Source organism: Bos taurus, chromosome 16 (assembly GCF_002263795.3).
Source record: "Bos taurus isolate L1 Dominette 01449 registration number 42190680 breed Hereford chromosome 16, ARS-UCD2.0, whole genome shotgun sequence".
Taxonomy (NCBI): Eukaryota; Metazoa; Chordata; class Mammalia; order Artiodactyla; family Bovidae; genus Bos; species Bos taurus.
The window spans coordinates 57238801-57259634 of NC_037343.1; the positions used below are offsets into that span (position 1 = coordinate 57238801).

The 20834-nt window shown below is 36.5% G+C and overlaps 1 protein-coding gene across 4 annotated transcripts in view; it reads right to left on the reverse strand.

The window, feature by feature from the left end:
* Nucleotides 1-20834, reverse strand: part of COP1 (COP1 E3 ubiquitin ligase) — a 224457-nt gene that overhangs the window by 37354 nt on the left and 166269 nt on the right. For all 4 annotated transcript variants that reach the window (XM_005217087.5, XM_005217088.5, XM_059875396.1 and 1 more), the window contains 3 exon segments: nt 13354-13471; nt 10703-10827; nt 8285-8445 (listed from right to left, as the gene is read on the reverse strand). In XM_005217087.5, the coding sequence (XP_005217144.2) occupies nt 8285-8445; nt 10703-10827; nt 13354-13471 (404 nt within the window).

Here is a 20834-nt window from a genome sequence, read left to right on the forward strand (position 1 = left end):
AGTGATTTTGGAGCCTAGGAAAATAAAGTCAGCCACTGTTTCCACTGTTTCCCCATCTATCTGCCATGCAGTGATGGGACCAGATGCCATGATCTTAGTTTTCTGAATGTTGAGCTTTAAGCCAACTTTTTCACTCTCCTCTTTCACTTTCATCAAGAGGCTTTTTAGTTCCTCTTCACTTTCTGCCATAAGGGTGGTGTTATCTACATATCTGAGGTTACTGAAATTTCTCCAAGAACACTTGATTCCAGCTTGTGCTTCTTCCAGACCAGCATTTCACATGATGTACTCTGCATATAAGTTAAATAAGCAGGGTGACAATATATAGCCTTGACATACTCCTTTTCCTATTTGGAACCAGTCTGTTGTTCCATGTCCAGTTCTAACTGTTGCTTCCTGACCTGCATATAGGTTTCTCAAGAGGCAGGTCAGGTGGTCTGGGATTCCCATCTCTTGAAGAATGTTTCACAGTTTATTGTGATCCACACAGTCAAAGCCTTTGGCATAGTCAATCAAGCAGAAATAGATGTTTTTCTGGAACTCTCTTCCTTTTTCAATGATCCAGCAGATGTTGGCAATTTGATCTCTAGTTCCTCCGCCTTTTCTAAAACCAGCTTGAACATCTGGAAGTTCACAGTTCATGTCTTGCTGAAGCCTGGCTTGGGGAATTTTGAGCATTACTTTACTAGCATGTGAGATGAGTGCAATTGTGTGGTAGTTTGAGCATTCTTTGGCATTGCCTTTCTTTGGGATTGGAATGAAAACTGACCTTTTCCTGTCCTATGGCCACTGCTGAGTTTTCCACATTTGCTGGCATATTAAGTGCAGCACTTTCACAGCATCATCTTTCAGGATTTGAAATAGCTCAACTGGAATTCCATCACCTCCACTAGCTTTGTTCGTAGTGATGTTTCCTAAGGCCCACTTGACTTCACATTCCAGGATGTCTTGCTCTAGATGAGTGATCACACCATCGTTATTATCTGGGTTGTGAAGATCTTTTTTGTACAGTTCTTCTGTGTATTCTTGCCACCTCTTCTTAATATCTTCTGCTTCTGTTAGGTCCATACCATTTCTGTCCTTTATTGAGCCCATCTTTGCACGAAATGTTCCCTTGGTATCTCTAATTTTCTTGAAGAGATCTCTAGTCTTTCCCCATTCTGTTGTTTTCTCTATTTCTTTGCATTGATTGCTGAGGAAGGCTTTCTTATCTCTCCTTGCTGTTCTTTGGAACTCTGCATTCAAATGGGTATATTCTTCTTTTTCTCCTTTGCTTTTTGCTTCTCTTCTTTTCACAGCTATTTCTAAGGCCTCCTCAGACAGCGATTTTGCCTTTTTGCATTTCTTTTTCTTGGGGATGGTCTTGATCCCTGTCTCCTGTACAATGTCACGAACCTCTGTCCATAGTTCATCAGGCACTCTATCAGATCAAGTCCCTTAAATCTATTTCTCACTTCCGCTATGTAATTATAAGGGATTTGATTTAAGTCATACCTGAATGGTCTAGTGGTTTTCCTCACTTTTTTCAATTTAAGTGTAAAGGTAGTCATTATTATCATTAGCACTTTAAAGATGAAGAAATTGAAGCACAATGAATTAAGGCACTTGAGCAAGGTCAAAGATCTAGTAAGTGGAAAATCTGATTTGAACCTTAGTCGTTGACTCCATGGTCTTTGCCCTTGTTCTGTACACTATGTTTGTTTCCAAAAACGTTACAGACTAGCAGGGGACAGGAGACATGAACACAAATAATAGTACAAAGCAGTGTATTTATTCATTCAGGAAATATTTTAATGGAGAGCAATTATGACAGATTTAGGTAAAGAAAAGATTTCCATAAGAACACAAAGTTTCAGTTAAAAACATTTTATAATAAATGTCTCATTATATAAAGTTTTATTTGTAAGAAGTAAGAATATATTTTATTATATAACTAAAAAAAGACGCCTCTTCCTAATATAGTTATAACTTTGCATAGTATGGGTGATTAACACTGTTAACAAATTTCCATGCCAAGTCTTGCTGGACTTGGTTTCAGGAAGGGAAATTAGGGATATCATTAGTCTGACATCCTTTACTACTGAGTTATAAAAACTTTCAATATGACTCCTGGTGTTTTAAGCTGCAAGAGGAAAATCCACCCTTAATAACCCTTCAATAACTAACTAAAGCTTTTTCTGAGGATATAGTATATACATACATTTGTCACTTTTGAAGACCTATGAGAGTCTTTAAGTATCCTTTACAAGCTTTGTCTTTCATTAGTAGATATCTATTTATAACTGGTGACTCAAGACTAGATAATTATATATGACGTACAGCCTCAGCAGGAGTCACCGCGGACTCAAGGTCTGCCAAGGTCAACAAAAATATAGTGTCCCTTTACACAGATACGATTATTTAACAGAAAATAATTTGCCTTTTGTTAAATTATATTCAACATAAATTTGAAACAATTTATATTTCATACCAATTGTTTCAGATAAGAGATATGCCACAGAATTGATCCACAGATATAGAACATATATAGTCTCCTTTACCTAACTTTCAGTGTCTGAATAAAGCAGTGATGATAAAAAAAAGATACAACAGAAATAAAGAATAAGACTATCATTCCAAATTTACTTTCACTCTATAGCATTAGTTTTAAGGTAGATGTGGGATGTAGAGGATAATGGAATAGATATAAATTACTAACATCAAATTGCCACAGGACTATAATTATAAAATATCTCAGTTGTATTGAATTTCCTGTTCAAGCAAGAATTTCTTAAAAAAAAAAAGAAAACTTTTCAGTACATAAACGTGAAATTTGTAAAAAATCAAAAGCTAATGTTTTAGAAAACTGTTTATGGAAACAACTAATAAACATTCTTTTACTAAGAAGATTATTTTCTAACTGGCAAAGATACTGGCATTACAGTCCATGTTTTATGGGTATGGTCAAACGCAACACCTGGACTTTCTCTGTGTAAGACCAAACGAAACTGACGGTACTATAAGGCAATCTACTAATTTTAATCAAAAGCCTTAAAGCTATTCATTTCCTTCAAATTAATAAATCCCTAAAGTTCGCTCCTAAAGAATTAATTAGAAATTTAAAGATTTACTAAAAAATATTCAGAAGCATTATTCACAGTAGTAAAAAGTAAAGTATCTTCAGCAAAACAATAGTATACCAGTTATGGTAAATCCTTAGAATAATATGGAACCACTGAAAACTCTCTTTTCAAAATATATTTAGATTTGGGAACTGTTCATGACAAAGGCAAAAGGTAAAGAATACATGATAATATATAAAATATTCACTGCTATTGGGGGAAAAAGTTCCTATGAATGGAAAAAATTACATGTTAATTATATTAAAATGCCCATATTAGTTATTTCTGGATAAAGTGATAACAGATATTTTCTCTTTTTGTTGTTATTCTAAATTCTCTAAAATATACATGTATTCATTACTAACGGTTTCTTTCAATAATAAGCTACTGTAACTATTTGGGGAAGAAAACAAAAATCAAAACCTATGCACAGTTTCAAGATGGTGACAGTATTCTCTGATGATGCGCTTGCCAAGGAAATTCACTGACTTCACACTCTCCTAATATTCAGCTGCAAAAGAACTTTCTTTGGAATCAACTCTAAATTAGTTTAAGGATAATTATTTAAACTAATCATATCACTACTGCCTTTTGGGCTTCCCTAGTGGCGCCTTTTAGGAGGAAGGGAACAAAGAAATAAATGTTATGTTAGTCCATATGAATACTTACTAGAAATTGTGAGTAAATAGAATATTTTAGAAGAAAAGGCTGAAACTAGAACTAACATGAACAGATCCAGGTAATGGCTTGTCCAATAAGTATCAGACAGCAAAAATTACTACACTGGGATACAAGAGGTTAAAATAAATTATGCGATACTTTTCAAGGAAGAGTCACAAAATGAAATTATAGTCCACTAGCCCACCATTCTCTATAATCAAAAGTACATAGCTGACTGCTATACATGGAAATAAAGCAAACCACACTATTTCATAGATTGTGTAATTATTCAATGGAATGTATTCAGATGTTCAATCATATATGGATATACTACATTCAAGTACACAGTTTTAGACTTTACAATTGTTTTTTCAAATAAATGGATAGTAATTTTTTTTTATTACAGCAAGTTAAACATATGATCAAGCTCACTTCATTTATATTTAAAAACCAACCAATGGGGAAATTAAATTTCAAAGTCTAAATAAAAGTAGAGTGGTAAGTGGTAGTCCAAGCAGTTATTTCATACAAATTCCCTCCTTTAAAAAAAATCACGACATTAATACTGAAATAGGCAATACAAATAAGATTAACTCTTGGGGGTTAAAATCCTAAGAATCTGGCAATAACAGAATATTCATATGTCAATAATTCTAAATTACTAAAGTTTAATTAAAATATCTTCAAATGAATTAAAATAATAAAGTAAAAACAAAATATAAAATGAAGACTTCTGCATTCTTTATTAGTATAGAATAAATATTACCATTTCTAAGTGTCCTAGAGAGGACCTATGTTGTATAATAAAAAAATTCTTCTTCTAAAAAAAAGAAAAAAGTATTTTTGATACAGTTCAAACTTATCTTAAAACTCTTGAAAATTTAATGTGGTACAAGAGGTTGTGGCACTCTAACAGTAGAAATGCTAAAGCCACTAACAGAAGAACAAAGGACAGAAGACTCTGACGTGCTTTTAGACATGCTAAGTCACTTCAGTCGTGTCCGATTCTGCGTGACCCCATAGACGGCAGCCCACCAGGCTCCCCTGTCCCTGGGATTCTCCAGGCAAGAACACTGGAGTGGGTTGCCATTTCCTTCTCCAATGCATGAAAGTGAAAAGTGAAAGTGAAGTCGCTCAGTCGTGTCCGACCCTCAGCGACCCCATGGACTGCAGCCCTCCAGGCTCCCCGATCCATGGGATTTTCCAGGCAAGAGTACTGGAGTGGGGTGCCATTGCCTTCTCCAACTTTTAGACACAGGGAAGGTATTAGGAAGATAGAAAAAGAGAAAGGACAAAGTACTGTCCCTCAGATGAAAATAAACAATTTTAGACATTTTCTGACTTTAAATGGAAGGAATTAAAAAGCAAATATTATAAGCCTAGAAGAAAAAGTGGACTTTAAGAACCTACTTTGGAGGTTATCCTATGAACTATAATATGCACCCTTTCTGTCTAATATTAATTAGTTCTTTTGCCACCTTCCTTGACAAAGCAAGGGCTTGAGACAGTTTAACCACATTTATTCTTCTGACTTATTATTGTCAAGTACTTAATTCTATGTGTGTATTATGTCCAACAGACATCATTGCTTTAGATTTACTGCATATTTACCATTTCTATTGCTTCCCATTCGTTTCTGCAACTATGACCTTCCATCTTCTGCATTTTTTTTCCCTTCTGTCTTAAGAATATCCTTTAAGATTTTCTTTAGTGTAGAAAATTTTCTACTGGTGGCAAATGCTTCATCTTATTTATCTAAAAAAGTCTTCATTTACTGGATACAGAATGCTAGATTGGCAGGTATTTTTCCTTTACACACTTTAGATCTGGCTCCATTATCTTTTGATTTCTATTGTTTCATTGAGATGTTGTCAGTCCAATTACCCTTTCTTTGAAGACAGCTTTTCTTTGCTTTCTTTTAAGAATCTCCCATTGTATTTTTTCAGCAGTTTTAATGATGTGTCCCACCACCAGCAAGGGTCACAGGAGCAGACACAATTAGTTTTAAATCTAGCACTTCGTTAGCTTTATAAAAGGATATAAGATAGGATATTCAGTATGCACAGCATCTTCAAAACCATGCATAGCTTCTTGGATCTCTCCCCAAACCACAGAAAGTGAGCACAATTGCCAAGGACAGCTGAGATGCAGGTGGTTCACTTCAGCAAGAGAGGTGCCTTGGTTTCCTGCCAGTCTTATATTGTTCACACTGCACAGATGTAAGGCCAGTATGTCAACTCACAGTTCTCTCAGTTCAGAAGCAATGTAACAGATGAGGTTTCAGAGTAAAATTAAGAGATAACTAGCTCCTAACACATAACATTCCCTATTTGTCTCAATACAGCTTATTTCCACAGCAAAGTGCTATGAGAAGGTGGACCCAAGGTCAGATTTTCATGTAGGTCTATGTATGTTCAGGGTCCAGATCTGATATTAAATCTCTACTCACAATGTAGGTTTCAAGTCATTTATTCTCTGGGGTATGAAAGTTTACTGAATCTCTGCCTTAATGTCTTTCATCAATGATGTAAAGCTTTATCAACAATAATCCTTTCTAATATCTGCTTTGGGGCTTCCCAAGTAGCACAGTGGTAAATAGTCCACCTGTCAATGTAGGAGGTGCAAGAGATGTGGGTTTGAATTCTGGGTGGGGAAGATCCCCTGGAGGAGGAAACGGCAACCCACTCCAGTATTCTTGTCTGGAAAATTCCATGGGCAGGAGCCTAGCAGGCTGCAGTCAATGAGGTCACAGAGTCCAACGTGACTGAGCGTCAACTTTCTTACTTCAACTTCCACCTCCTTTTTTCATCATTTTTTGTCTCTCCATGCTTACTTTTGTATATTTTCTTCTAACTATACTACAAGTTCATTACTTCTCTTTTCAACTGTGCCTCATCTTCCACTCAACCCATTCACTAAGTTCCTAATTTTGGTAATTATATTTTCTTAGTTCTAGAATTTTCATTTTAAAACTACTTTTTATTTCCCAATTGAAATTTTCAACCTTGCCTTTCATTTTGTCAGTATGGTTATTTCCAGGCTATGTCTGATAATACCCAGAGTTGCTGTGATTTTGTTTCTATTGTCCAATTTTTACACTAAATTTATTCATGTCATCTTGCCTTTCCTATGTCTGTTTACATTTTATTGTGCCTAGTTATTACATTTGCAATTTTGAAAAAGAACAAAATTCTTAGGTGATCTTCTTTTGAAGGCCTTCTTGCATAGAGGATTTCATTTTACATCCTGTGAACCCTAGAAATCCATGATAACCTCAATTTACTCAGGATTGATGTGACCTGAAATAGAGTCAGGGGGGCTTATCTTCGACTGGTTTACTCTAGACTAGAGCCCTTTGGGTACCAAGACCAAAGTGAGTTCACCCATATGGTGGCGAGCACTAGACTGCATTCCTTGTGATCCCATGAAGCTACCATAAGTATTCTCAGACATTCCACCAAAACTGGCAAACGTGCCCAGCGGAGAAAGAATATTCAAAAGCCAGGCTCACATTCCTAGACTGCTAATTCTTTTCTATCTTGTTCATTTTCCAATGACTTAAAATAGGTTTTGGTTTTAAAATACATATACTTCATCTAACTTTCTAGTTATACTCAGAGGAAGTATATACTCCAAATCATCTTGAGGAAATACATACTCCAAATCATCTTGTCTGCCACTACCAAAACTGAAGCTGAGTAACAGAACTTTAAACAAGATAGCCTGAATACATCTATTTAAACTGTATAAGAACTCAGAAGTCTTAAAGTACCTATCAAGTAGAATTTTTTTTTGTTAAAAATAAAACTAAGTAAATACCTAAAAAGTTATTTAAAAAAAAGAGACATTAACAGATGACTAACATTTACAAAATCAAGATAATAAAAACAATCACTTCTTCATATAACTTAGGAGAAAGCTTGTACTTTAAAATGCATAACTGAATGATAAGTTTGAGGAAACTTTTTTGGGCAACCTGGAAATAAAACTTTGTTTAGAAATCAAATGTGTTGAAATATTCTCATATAAATGTATTTTGTATAGAGAAATTCTGCCCTGAAATAGTACTTAACTAGGTATGCATATAGGCCACTCTCCTTTATCCACATCAAACTTTTTCCTCCAAATATAATACCAGGTTCAGCTGAATGTTTATTTAGCCTATACTGCAAGTGATTAAAAAGGGAAATGAGACACAGTATGTTTCCTGGATAAATTTCCAGTCCTGTAGGAGAGATACAGAGATAATCTGATAATGATGTAACAGAGGTATGCATATGATGCTATGGGTACACAGGAGAGACATCATGTCAGCATGATGTAACATTTCAATTACTGTTCCTTTAGTGACAATTCAATTACTACTTTCTAAAATGTCTATTTCCTTTGGTGATGTAATACTAAGCAAAAAAGAAAATATATGCAACAATTTATATCTTAAACTTACAAGGCTCACCTGTGTATATATAAACACAGTGCATCATATGAGACACCAAGGTGGAAAAACGGATACAAAAACTCACCCCATCTGGAAGTGCCCTCCAGCACACAGCACTAACAAATTCATTTGTGTCATCTTCCTTTCGGTCTTTGTCCAGAACACTTTTGACTGTGTCGAACTTAAAAGTTAGCAAAGTCTTAGAAAGTCCTTTATAGTACAGGTAAAGAGAGTTGTTCTCACTTCCTAAAACAAAAAAATCCAATAATTATTTTAAAATATCTTTTTTTGTTTAGAATGGAAGAACTTAGTATTAGGACTTCATATTCATAAGTTAACTATTACTCAACATTTAAGTTCAGAGACTAATAATCTTTTATAGTAAAATATGAAAGACCAGAGCACAGGACTTCTTGGGAATCATGTGAAAAAAGGATTCCTAGGAAAAAAATGTATATTTTCCTAACCTAAAGACATTATCATTGTCAAATGATTTAACAATATTGATATAAAAATCATTTTTAGCAGAGGACACGACTTAAGTGACTTCACAGCAGCAGCAGAGAAGAACCAGAAATTTGTTATTACAGTATAATCTTAAAGTACATTTAAAAAGATTTCTGCCTAGAGGGGGAAAAAAAAGTTGTAGCACTTATAAACACAGATTTTAATAATCTACAAAACTCATTTCCCATTTCCTAACAAAAGCTAAGTGGTCTACAAACCTATAGTTTGAACAATCTGTCAAAGTAAGAGATTTGCTTTGACAAGGTTTAGGTTCATACACATGTTCAGTTCAGTCACTCAGTCATGTTCGACTCTTCACGACTCCATGAATCGCAGCACGCCAGGCCTCCCTGTCCATCACCATCTCCTGGAGTTTACTCAAACTCATGTCCACCAAGTCGGTGATGCCATCCAGTCATCTCATCCTCTGTCGTCCCCTTCTCCTCCTGCCCCCAATCCCTCCCAGCATCAGGGTCTTTTCCAATGAGTCAACTCTTCACATGAGGTGGCCAATGTATTAGAGTTTCAGCTTTAGCATCAGTCCTTCCAATGATCTCCTTCAGAATGGACTGGTTGGATCTCCTTGCATTCCAAGGGACTCTCAAGAGTCTTCTCCAACACCACAGTTCAAAAGCATCAATTTTTCGGTGCTCAGCTTTCTTCACAGTCCAGCTCTCACATCCATACATGACCACTGGAAAAACCGTAGCCTTGACTAGATGGACCTTTGTTGGCAAAGTAATGTCTCTGTTTTTCAACATGCTATCTAGGTTGGTCATAACTTTCCTTCCAAGGAGTAAGTGTCTTTTAATTTCATGGCTGCAGTCACCATCTGCAGTGATTTTGGAGCCCCAAAAAATAAAGTCTGGCACTGTTTCCACTACTTCCCCATCTATTTGCCATGAAGTGCTAAGACCAGATGCCATGATCTTCGTTTTCTGAATGTTGACCTTTAAGCCAACTTTTTCACTCTCCACTTTCACTTTCATCAAGAGGCTTTTTAGTTCCTTTTCACTTTCTGCCATAAGGGTGGTGTTATCTGCATATCTGTGGTTATTGATATTTCTCCCGGCAATCTTGATTCCAGCTTGTGCTTTTTCCAGCCCAGAGTTTCTCGTGATGTACTTTGCGTATAAGTTAAATAAGCAGGGTGACAATATACAGCCTTGACGTACTCCTTTTCCTATTTGGAACCAGTCTGTTGTTCCATATCCAGTTCTAACTGTTGCTTCATGACCTGCATATAGGTTTCTCAACAGGCAGGTTAGGTGGTCTGGTATTCCCATCTCTTGAAGAATGTTCCACAGTTTATTGTGATCCACACAGTCAAAGGCTTTGGCATAGTCAATAAAGCAGAAATAGATGTTTTTCTGGAACTCTCTTGCTTTTTCCATGATCCAGCAGATGTTGGCAATTTGATCTCTGGTTCCTCTGCCTTTTCTAAAACCAGCTTGAACATCTGGAAGTTCATAGTTCACGTATATATATGTAGAGATAGTTAATTTTACTGAATAAAGGCCAAATCATTTAAAAATACTAACGGAAGTTCATATACTCAGGAATCAAATGTATTAAAGCACTTCAACAGTACCAAATTTGATTTTCATATTTATAATTTAAATTTGTACAGATTATCAACAATGAGAGTCCTAGAATAACAGATCGAGACTACCCAAACAGACTGTTTATTGAAGGGAACATTATACAGGGGGAAATGAACATCAGACTTAAGAACACAACTGTCTCCAAAATTAAGATATCAGCAGAAATGTCTTCTTATAATACAGTTAACAATCTTATGCTGTTTCACATGGTTGGGGCTTGTGCTCAGTGATGGAGAGAAGGACTAATGCTTTTCTAATCCAAAGAAAATTCAGCAGGCTACCTTCTGAATGTACAGATCATTTCCTGAGTTGGTATGTCATCTATTCCACTGAATGCAATTTTGGTGAAAGATACCTATTTAAAAGTTCCAGGAGAAAGTAGTTTCACTTACCACAAGCTATATAATCTCCATTGGAAGCAAGGCCTACGAAGTTTTTTTCATTGATATGGCCCTTGAAGGAGCGTAGGCAGTATGGCTTCCCTACATTCCACAGCTTTAGCTGGCTGTCTGTTGAACTGAGAGAAACACAAGAAGTTAGAACACCTCTAAGATTTCATGACATGAAACGCATCACTACTACTAATCAGAGGCAATCCAGTTTGGTGGTAGGGAATGCAGACTCTGGAGCCAGATTGTCTGAGTCAGAATGCTCAGTATGCTATTATTTGCTTTTGACCTTAGGAAAGTTAATACAAACTCTTTTGCCTCAATATTTTCATCAGTTAAATATGAAATATAGTTTTTCCTATTTTACATGATTAGACGAATCCTAGAAGAGATTGAAAAAAAATTACATTAATTTATTTAAATGCTTTCAATAGTCCCTGGGCACGTAGGAAGTATAACCATTAGCCATCAATAACACCATATGACCACCATCAAACAATAAGAAAGCTCTATTGGGAGTTGTGTTCCCAATTTCAGTTGATTTATTTTTTCAACTGTTCAATTATATTAGTACATTAAATATAAACTATCTTCACAGCTGAGTTGTACCTACAGGCAAGGAATACTATGAGTGTTTGGTCTATACAGTTTACCTTACTATTATGCAAATGCAGCTGTTAATCAAAAAATAATTGAATATAAAAATCAACACTAATCCTATCATGCAAAGACAGTCTGAGGATTTGAATAAAATACTCAATACTCCTGACTTTTTATTATAAAAATTGAATCATACAGCACATTATTTTTGCAAAGTGCTTCTTCCTCATCCAACAATTTGTTTTACATTTTGTGTGAAATAAACACATTTCTCTATTAATGACTATATAATAAATCATCTTTTCTCTAACAGTCACAGACTAGGGCACCATGCTAAATGTTTGACATACAATGTTTTATTCAAAGAATCACAGCATATAAGTAGTATTCTCAGTTCCATTTCAGAGGTGAGGGAACAGATATTGAAGGTTAAGAATATTTTTAAGGTAACACTGCTAGTAAATAGTAGAGCCAAGATTGAAACTCTTATTTCACAGGCCACATTCCAAATTTCCAAAACTCTATTGCTTCTCATTATTTTTCAACATAGATTTATTCTCAGACATTTATGCTGTTTTTTGGTTTTGGGGGTTTTTTGGCCATGCCATGCAGCTTGCGTAGTTCCCCGACCAGCGTTCGAACCTGGACCCTGGCAGTGGAACTGCAGAGCTATAACCACTGGACCGCCAGGGAATTTCTGACATTTATGTTGTTTTAAATTTTTTTTTCTGCTAGTCAAAGAATTCAGAGGCTGCAGCAACATGTATGCGTAGGATTGTTTTAATATTACTTTTTTCATATTTCCAAATATACTTGTGGGTAAACTTGTCTCACATACTTTTAAACACCAAATATGTTCAAGAGGAAAATCATCATGATTTATAAACACCAAAAAGGAAAAAAGACTGGTGAATATATATACCACAAATCTACATTAAAAAAGGTCGACTAAGATTTCGAATTTATACAGTTAAGCATACATATACTTCAACTTCCTGGCTTCCCTGGTGGCTCAGACAGTAAAGAATCTGCCAATCTGCCTGCAATGAAGAGACCTGGGTTCAATCCCTGGGTAGGGAAGATCCCCTGGAGAAGGAAATGGCTACCCACTCCAGTATTTTCGCTTGCCTGGAAAATCAGACAGAGGAGCCTGGGGGGCTATGGCCCTTTGGGTTGCAAAGAGCTGCACACAACTGAGCAACTAACACTTCACTTCTTACTTCAACTAGTTGAAATCAAACTAACTGATTCAACACTTATAAGTCTGAAATTTAAGAAAGAACATTTTTGCCATGTATCGTTCATATTTGAATCTGAATAAAGTTTTCGTTATTTACTGCCCATTATTACTTCTAAAGAAGGAGACTTTTTGACTGGTCATCATTTTAATATACATTTGTGAACTAATTTTCTGTTAACTCCCCTTAGAAATTCAGCTCTCATTTTCTTTTTTCCCTTTTTTCTTTTTTTTAAATAACAATCAAATTACCTTGTTAAATCAACTCAAATTACCAAGTTCTTATCTAGAGCAACCAGTATGGAGACAGATGTGGTGGGAGATCCCAAGTATTTCACCATGAAATCATAGGGAGATCAAGTAACATGGAATCATAAAATACTGATTCCAAGTTTAAAACAATATTCAATCAAATATTGCTTTAAACCCCAAATTATACTACTGTGCCACAATACAAATATATAAAAACATACAGTGCTCTTTAGTAAATGAAACTCTTCTCATTATTATATTGTAGCAACTGTTGTTTCTCTGTTTTTTAAGGAGCAGGGGCTGAAATTCAATCTGAAGTTCAAATGTTTAAGGGGGCAACTTTAAAAAATATAGCATCATCTGGATTTTCTTCACAAATAACATATAAAAGAGAGCAATACAGATGAAAATACACATGTATTTTAATTAAATAAGTTATAAAATTCTACTATTTTAAGAAAAAGTACATATACCACAGTGTTACTCTTCAGAAAACCCATGGTGACATTACAAACCAGTACACGATGACATGTTAAACTCAATTTCTGAAAAGAGTAATACTCACGCAGAGACGATTTCCTCACCACTCACAAACTTCGCGTAAGAGACAGCTTTTCGGTGTCCTTTGAATACCATGATTGGCTGTTTAGTGTTACGAAGATCATAGTAGTGAACACAGTGATCTAAAAGAAAAACAAACAGAAAAGAAGAAAAAAATGCAGTAAATGAAGAAATGGAAAGCAAAGCTAATTTTAACTTTGAGGGTTATTTTTGAGGGTATTTCATCAATGTTTCAGAAACAATATCCAACCTATAATACTCAGAAAACTAAGGGTAACGACTCATTTTCAAAGATAAGCAAATAGAGTAAGTTTTGTTTCGCAGCTAGGAGAATACGGTTAGTACAAAACAGTGTATACACATATGCCAATGTGAGTGTGAAAGGGAGTCCCACTGATATTTCTTGAGATCCTGGCCCCAGAAATAGTATTAAGAGTTCCAAAACACTGGAAAAATTTTAATGTATCCTTACGTTCTGATGGCTTTAGAAAAGTAATGTAAACATTTTGGGCTTCAAGTTAAACAAAATGCAATACAATTTTGCTTCCCACATTTGCTTTTTAAAATATACTTTCTTGAGATACATTTTCCATATCGTAAAAATCTACTCACTGCAAATACATGGTTCAATGATTTTTATTAACTTTACCCAGTGGTGCAAGCATCATCATAAATCAGTTTTAGAACATTTTCTTCATTCCAATAAGACCCCTCACGCATATTTACCACCCACTACCCTAGGCAACTGCTATATTTTACCTCTATAAATTTGCCTTTTTCTGAAAACTTTTATACAAATGGAATCATACTATATGTAACTTTTATGTATGGATGGCTTCTTTACCTAATGTTTCTACAGTCCATCCACAGGTTTAACTGTGTTAGCAGTTCATTCTTTTCTGTTGCTAAATAGTATCCACTGTGTGGATATACCACATCTTGTCCACCCACTCACCAGTTTATGGATATTTGTTTCAATTTTTTGATTATTGTGAATAATGTTGCTATTAAACACTCACATTCAAATCTTTGTATAGACATTTATTTAGGTCTTATGCAAATACCTGAAAAGTGCAAACTCTGTATCATGTTACAATCTTGTGTTTAACTCTGAGAAACTGACAAACTGCAGGATATCATTTCACACTCCCACCAACACATGACAGTTCCAATCCCATTATTGAGTTCTTTGAAACTCTTGTATACACATCGGAAATGCGTTTTGCAAATATTTTCAACCATTCTGTTGCTTATCTTTTCAGATAAGTACAGAAGCTTTTGTACTTTGATAAGTTTTTAACTTTATAAGGTTCATTTTAACTTTTTTTATAGAACACTCGGTATTGTAAATATAAAAACTGACTAACCCAAGTTCTTAAAGATTTTTCTATTTTTTTTCCCTAAGTTTTATTGTTTTGGTTCTTACATTTAAGTCTGTGATCAATTTTAAGTTAATTTCTGTGTATGGTGTGAAGTAAAGGCCTTAGTAAATATTTTTGCATGTGGATGGATATGAATCCAGTTGTCCCAGTATCATTTGAGACAGACTACTTTTTCCCCAATGAATTGCTTGGCACCTTTACTGAAAATGAATGGACTATAAATAAGGATTTGTTTCTGGATTCTTAATTCTTAATCAATTGATCCATGCATATCTAATCTTCTGCTAGTACAACAATGTCTTAATAAATAGAGCTTTATAATTCTGAAATAGGGAAGAAAAAGTCCTCAAACCTTATTCCTTCTCAAAATTGTTTTGGTAGTTCCTGGTCTTTTCCATTTTGAGTTTATTTTAATTTGAGTTCGTTGAGCTTCCTGGATGTGTAAAGTGATGTTTATTAAACAATTGGGAAAGATCTAGGCTATTCTTTCCTCAAATTTTTCCTGGCTCTTCTCTCTCACCTTACCCTCTGTGAGTCTGCACTGTATGTACTGGTATGTCCGATAGTGTCTCACAGGTTTCCGACGCTTCATTCATTTTTCTCTTCATTCTTTTTTCTCCCTGTTACTTAGACTGAATAATCACTATTGATCTGCCTTTTGAGTTCACTGATTCTTTTGCCAGCTCAAATTTGCTCATGAGTCCCTCCAGTTATTTCTTCTTTTCAGTTACTACACTTTTCAACTACAGAGTTCTGATTTGATTTTTATTTCTATTTTTAATACTATTTGAAAAGATATATTTGTCATATTTCCCCTTAACTCCTTAATTATGGTTTAATTCATTGAATATTATCTATAAAAGCTGACTAGTCTCTATCTAGTAAGCCCAACATATGGAATGGAGAAGGCAACGGCAACCCACTCCAGTACTCTTGCCTGGAAAATCCCATGGACGGAGGAGCTTGGTAGGCTGCAGTCCATGGGGTCCCTAAGAGTCAGACATGACTGAGCGACTTCACTTTCACGCATTGGAGAAGGAAATGGCAACCCACTCCAGTGTTCTTGCTTGGAGAATCCCAGGGACAGAGGAGCCTGGTGGGCTGCCGTCTATGGGGGTCGCACAGAGTCGGACACGACTGAAGTGACTTAGCAGCAGCAGCAGCAGCAGCAACATATGGGATAGTTTTTATCGATTGAATTTTTCCTGCTTCTTGGTATATATCATAAACTTTTTTCTCAAAAACTAGACATTTCAGAGAAATGGATAAAGAAGATGTGGTACAAATACACAATGGAATATTCCTCAAGCCATTAAAAAGAATGAAATAATGCCAATTCAGCAATATGGATGGACCTAGAGACTGTCATACTGAGTGAGGTCCAGTCAGAGAAGGAGAAGAATTCTATGACATCCTTTATATGTGGAATCTAAAAAGAAATGATACAAATGATCAGATCAGATCAGATCAGTCACTCAGTCATGTCCGACTCTTTGCGACCCCATGAATCGCAGCACACCAGGCCTCTCTGTCCATCACCAACTCCCGGAGTTCACCCAGACTCACGTCCATCGAGTCAGTGACGCCATCCAGCCATCTCATCCTCTGTCGTCCCCTTCTCCTCCTGCCCCCAATCCCTCCCACCATCAGAGTCTTTTCCAATGAGTCAACTCTTTGCATGAGGTGGCCAAAGTACTGGAGTTCCAGCTTTAGCATCATTCCTTCCAAAGAAATCCCAGGGCTGATCTCCTTCAGAATGGACTGCTTGGATCTCCTTGCAGTCCAAGGGACTCTCAAGAGTCTTCTCCAACACCACAGTTCAAAAGCATCAATTCTTCGGCGTTCAGCCTTCTTCACAGTCCAACTCTCATATCCATACATGACCACAGGAAAAACCATAGCCTTGACTAGACGAAGCTTTGTTGGCAAAGTAATGTCTCTGCTTTTTAATATGCTATCTAGGTTGGTCATAGCTTTCCTTCCAAGGAGTAAGCGTCTTTTAATTTCATGGTTGCAGTCACCATCTGTAGTGATTTTGGAGCCCAGAAAAATAAAAGTCTAACACTGTTTCCACTGTTTCCCCATCTATTTCCCATGAAGTGATGGGACTGGATGCCATGATCTTCGTTTTCTGAATGTTGAGCTTTAAGCCAACTTTTTCACTCTCCACTTTCACTTTCATCAAGAGGCTTTTTAGTTCCTCTTCACTTTCTGCCATAAGGGTGGTGTCATCTGCATATCTGAGGTTATTGATATTTCTCCCGGCAATCTTGATTCCAGCTTGTGTTTCTTCCAGTCCAGCATTTCTCATGAGGTACTCTGCATGTAAGTTAAATAAACAGGGTGACAATATACAGTCTTGACGAACTCCTTTTCCTATTTGGAACCAGTCTGTTGTTCCATGTCCAGTTCTAACGGTTGCTTCCTGACCTGCATACAAAGTTCTCAAGAGGCAGGTCAGGTGGTCTGGTATTCCCATTTCTTTCAGAATTTTCCACAGTTTATTGTGATCCACACAGTCAAAAGCTTTGGCATAGTCAAGAAAGCAGAAATAGATGCTTTTCTGGAACTCTCTTGCTTTTTCCATGATCCAGTGAATGTTGGAAACTTGATCTCTGGTTCCTCTGCCTTTTCTAAAACCAGCTTGAACATCAGAAGTTCACGGTTCAATATTGCTGAAGCCTGGCTTGGAGAATTTTGAGCGTTACTTTACTAGCGTGTGAGATGAGTGCAATTGTGCGGTAGTTTGAGCATTCTTTGGCATTGCCTTTCTTTGGCATTGGAATGAAAACTGCCCTTTTCCAGTCCTGTGGCCACTGCTGAGTTTTCCAAATTTGCTGGCATATTGAGTGCAGCACTTTCACAGCGAACTTACTTATAAAACAGACTCACAGACTTAGAGACTTATGATTGCTGGGGGGAATAACGCGGAGATGGGATAGTTAGGGAGTTTGGGATGGACATGGATACACTGCTATATTGAAAATGAGTAACAAGGACCTACTGAATAGCACAGGGAACTCTGCTCAATGTTATGTGGCAGCCTGGATGGGAGGGGACCTGGGGGAACTATGGCTTCACTGTGAATGATGACTGCAGCCATGAAACTAAAAGGCACTTGCTCGTTGGAAGGAAAGCTATGACAAAACTAGACAGTATATTAAAAAGTAGAGACATCACTTTGCCAACAGAGGTCCACATAGTCAAAGCTATGGTTTTTCCGGTAGTCAGATATGGATGTGACAGTTAGACCATAAAGAAGGCTGAGCACCAAAGAACTGATGTTTTCTAACTGTGGTGCTGGAGAAGACTCTTGAGAGACCCTTAGACTGCAAGGAGATCAAACCAGTTAATCTTAAAGGAAATCAACCCTAAATATTAATTGGAAGGACTGGTACTGAAGCTGAAGCTCTAATATTTTGGCCACCTGATGTGAAGAGCTGACTCACTGGAAAAGACCCCAATGCTGGGAAAGATCGAGGGTAGGAGGAGAAGGGGATGACAGAGGAAGAGATGGTTGGATGGCATCACTGAATCAATGGATGTGAGTCTGAGCAAACCCCAGGAGATAGTGTAGGGCAGGACCCCAGCACCCTGGAGTCCATGGGGCTGCAAAGTCAGACAGGACCAAGCAACTGAATAACAACAACAACATGACTTGTTGGTTTTAATTACCTCTGGTGGGAGAAATGTGTTTTCCTTAAACTCTTTCCCTTAAAAGTGTTTCTCAGACTGGAAATAGGGAAAATAGTGTTTAAATTTTCATACTCAGTAATAGGACCTAGTACATGTTCTATGCATAGATATTAGCGGCTAAACAATGATAACACTGTTAAGTTTTATCATTGAAAACAAACAAATTTGTATCAAATATAGAAAAGTTTTAAAATTTGTTTCTGGTATTTGAATTCACTTGAAAGTATACACAACAAATTACTTGTGGAATATATAGTTTTATTATCATACTACTGTAATATGGCACAACACACAATCTAGAATATTCAGTGGCTTATAAAATACTAAATAAGCACAAAATGCTAGCAAAATTTCCTGGTTTCACAGTTTACCTGCTTTGGAATCAGTTCCTGTGCAATAAACTGTGTGTTAATCACCAGGGAAATTCAAGGATCTGTTTTCCTCTTCAACTTAGTAGGTGACTTTTTTTACATTAAACTTTTATAAAATTATTCAATCATAAATATAAATTCAGAGGCAATGCTCTGCAAATCTTAATGGCTTTAGAAATACAAAATCAGCATTGCCACAAGAGAAATAAAATGGAGTAGTAATCTATTTCCTAGATTGCTAAGTTTACACACAGGCAAATAAACACCTGCAAAAATATGTGTTTATTCTTTGAGAATGAATTTGCTTCCATCTTCACTGATCTGCTTTACTTCAATCTCTTTTCAAACACTTTTGCTTTAAGGAATCAATGTAAACAATGCTTAAGTAATAACTAATAAACACTGGGGATACTTTAAACTATTTTCATTACTAGAAAGGCAATAAAGCCAAAGTAAAAATAAACCATATGGACAAGTAAAGATTGTAAATAAATCTACTGATTTATTTCAAATATCTAGAAAATAGTTGTCTAAATTAGTGATAGTAGGAAAGAACCAAAAAAGCTTAGACAGGGTTCTTATACATACAGCATTTAGCTGATCATTTTTAAATTTTTAGTAAAATAACCCAATCAGGGGATTTGGTTTTTCAAATGGTAAATTCAATCTGTTTAAATTTACTGTGATCAGATTAGTCAAATGTTTGGATTAACTCTCATCATTATTTAGTTTTTTACTTTTTTTATCCTGGCGTTTTCTGTGGTTCTTCATTTCCTGCCTTGTAGCTGCTGCTGCTAAGTCGCTTCAGTTGTGTCCGACTCTGTGCGACCCCATAGACGGCAGCCCACTAGGCTCCTCTGTCCTTGGGATTCTCCAGGCAAGAATACTGGAGTGGGTTGCCATTACAAACTGAGTTTTCTCTCTTATTGTAGGTTTGAAAGTAGAGTTTCTACTTCTATTCTTTAATGATTTAAAATTTGAGAATGCAGGCATGACTTTAAGGACAAAGTTAATTAATAGTTATACAGACTATATAAAAACCTTACATTGTTTCCATTTCATGAATACTCCTCCAAAACCTAGGTTACATTTTAATTGTCCAAATTTTTACTTCCACCTTTAAAAAATCCCCAAAAATGGCACCCCACTCCAGTACTCTTGCCTGGGAAATCCCATGGACAGAGGAGCCTGGCAGGCTACAGTCCATGGGGTTGCAAAGAGTTGGACATAACTTAGTGACTAAACAACAACAACAACAATAGATGTTAACTTCGGAGAAGGCAATGGCACCCCACTCCAGTACTCTTGCCTGGAAAATCCCATGGACGGAGGAGCCTGGTGGGCTGCAGTCCATGGGGTTGCGAAGAGTCGGACACGACTGAGCGACTTCACTTTCCCTTTTCACTTTCATGCACTGGAGAAGGAAATGGCAACCCGCTCCAGTGTTGTTGCCTGGAGAATCCCAGGGACGGGGGGGCCTGATGGGCTGCCGTCTATGGGGTCACGACTGAAGCAACTTAGCAGCAGTCTTATTTTTCTATTATTGTTGTTTTATAGACTCAATACTAGCTAAGATTTACCCACATATATGAATCTCTTTGCTCACAGGATTTCATTCCTTACATTTTATTCAATTCTTGATATAATTCTCTTCTTTTGTTTATTTCTCTGTGATGGGGTAGGAAGAAGAAGCATCCCATACCATGAAGGCAGTGGTTAGAATTCTCAGAGTCAAATCCTCTACACCACTCAGAGCCCAGGCTAAGATGAAGTTTCCAGAACTGTCACCTTGCAAATAAGCAATTACAACACTCTAGGTACACAGTTCCCAGGTCCACACCATCTGTTCCCTCCCTACTAACTCTTCAACATCCAGAGCCCTGGATTACTGAGGCCAGCAACTTCCCATCACCAGCAGGGAACAGAACTTCAGCTCACATGTCTAATTCTCTGGTTTTTATATTCTGCTTTGTTTGTGACCCTTCACTATTTCAATACTCTGTAAGCTATGTATCTAAAAGAGTATTTTATATATT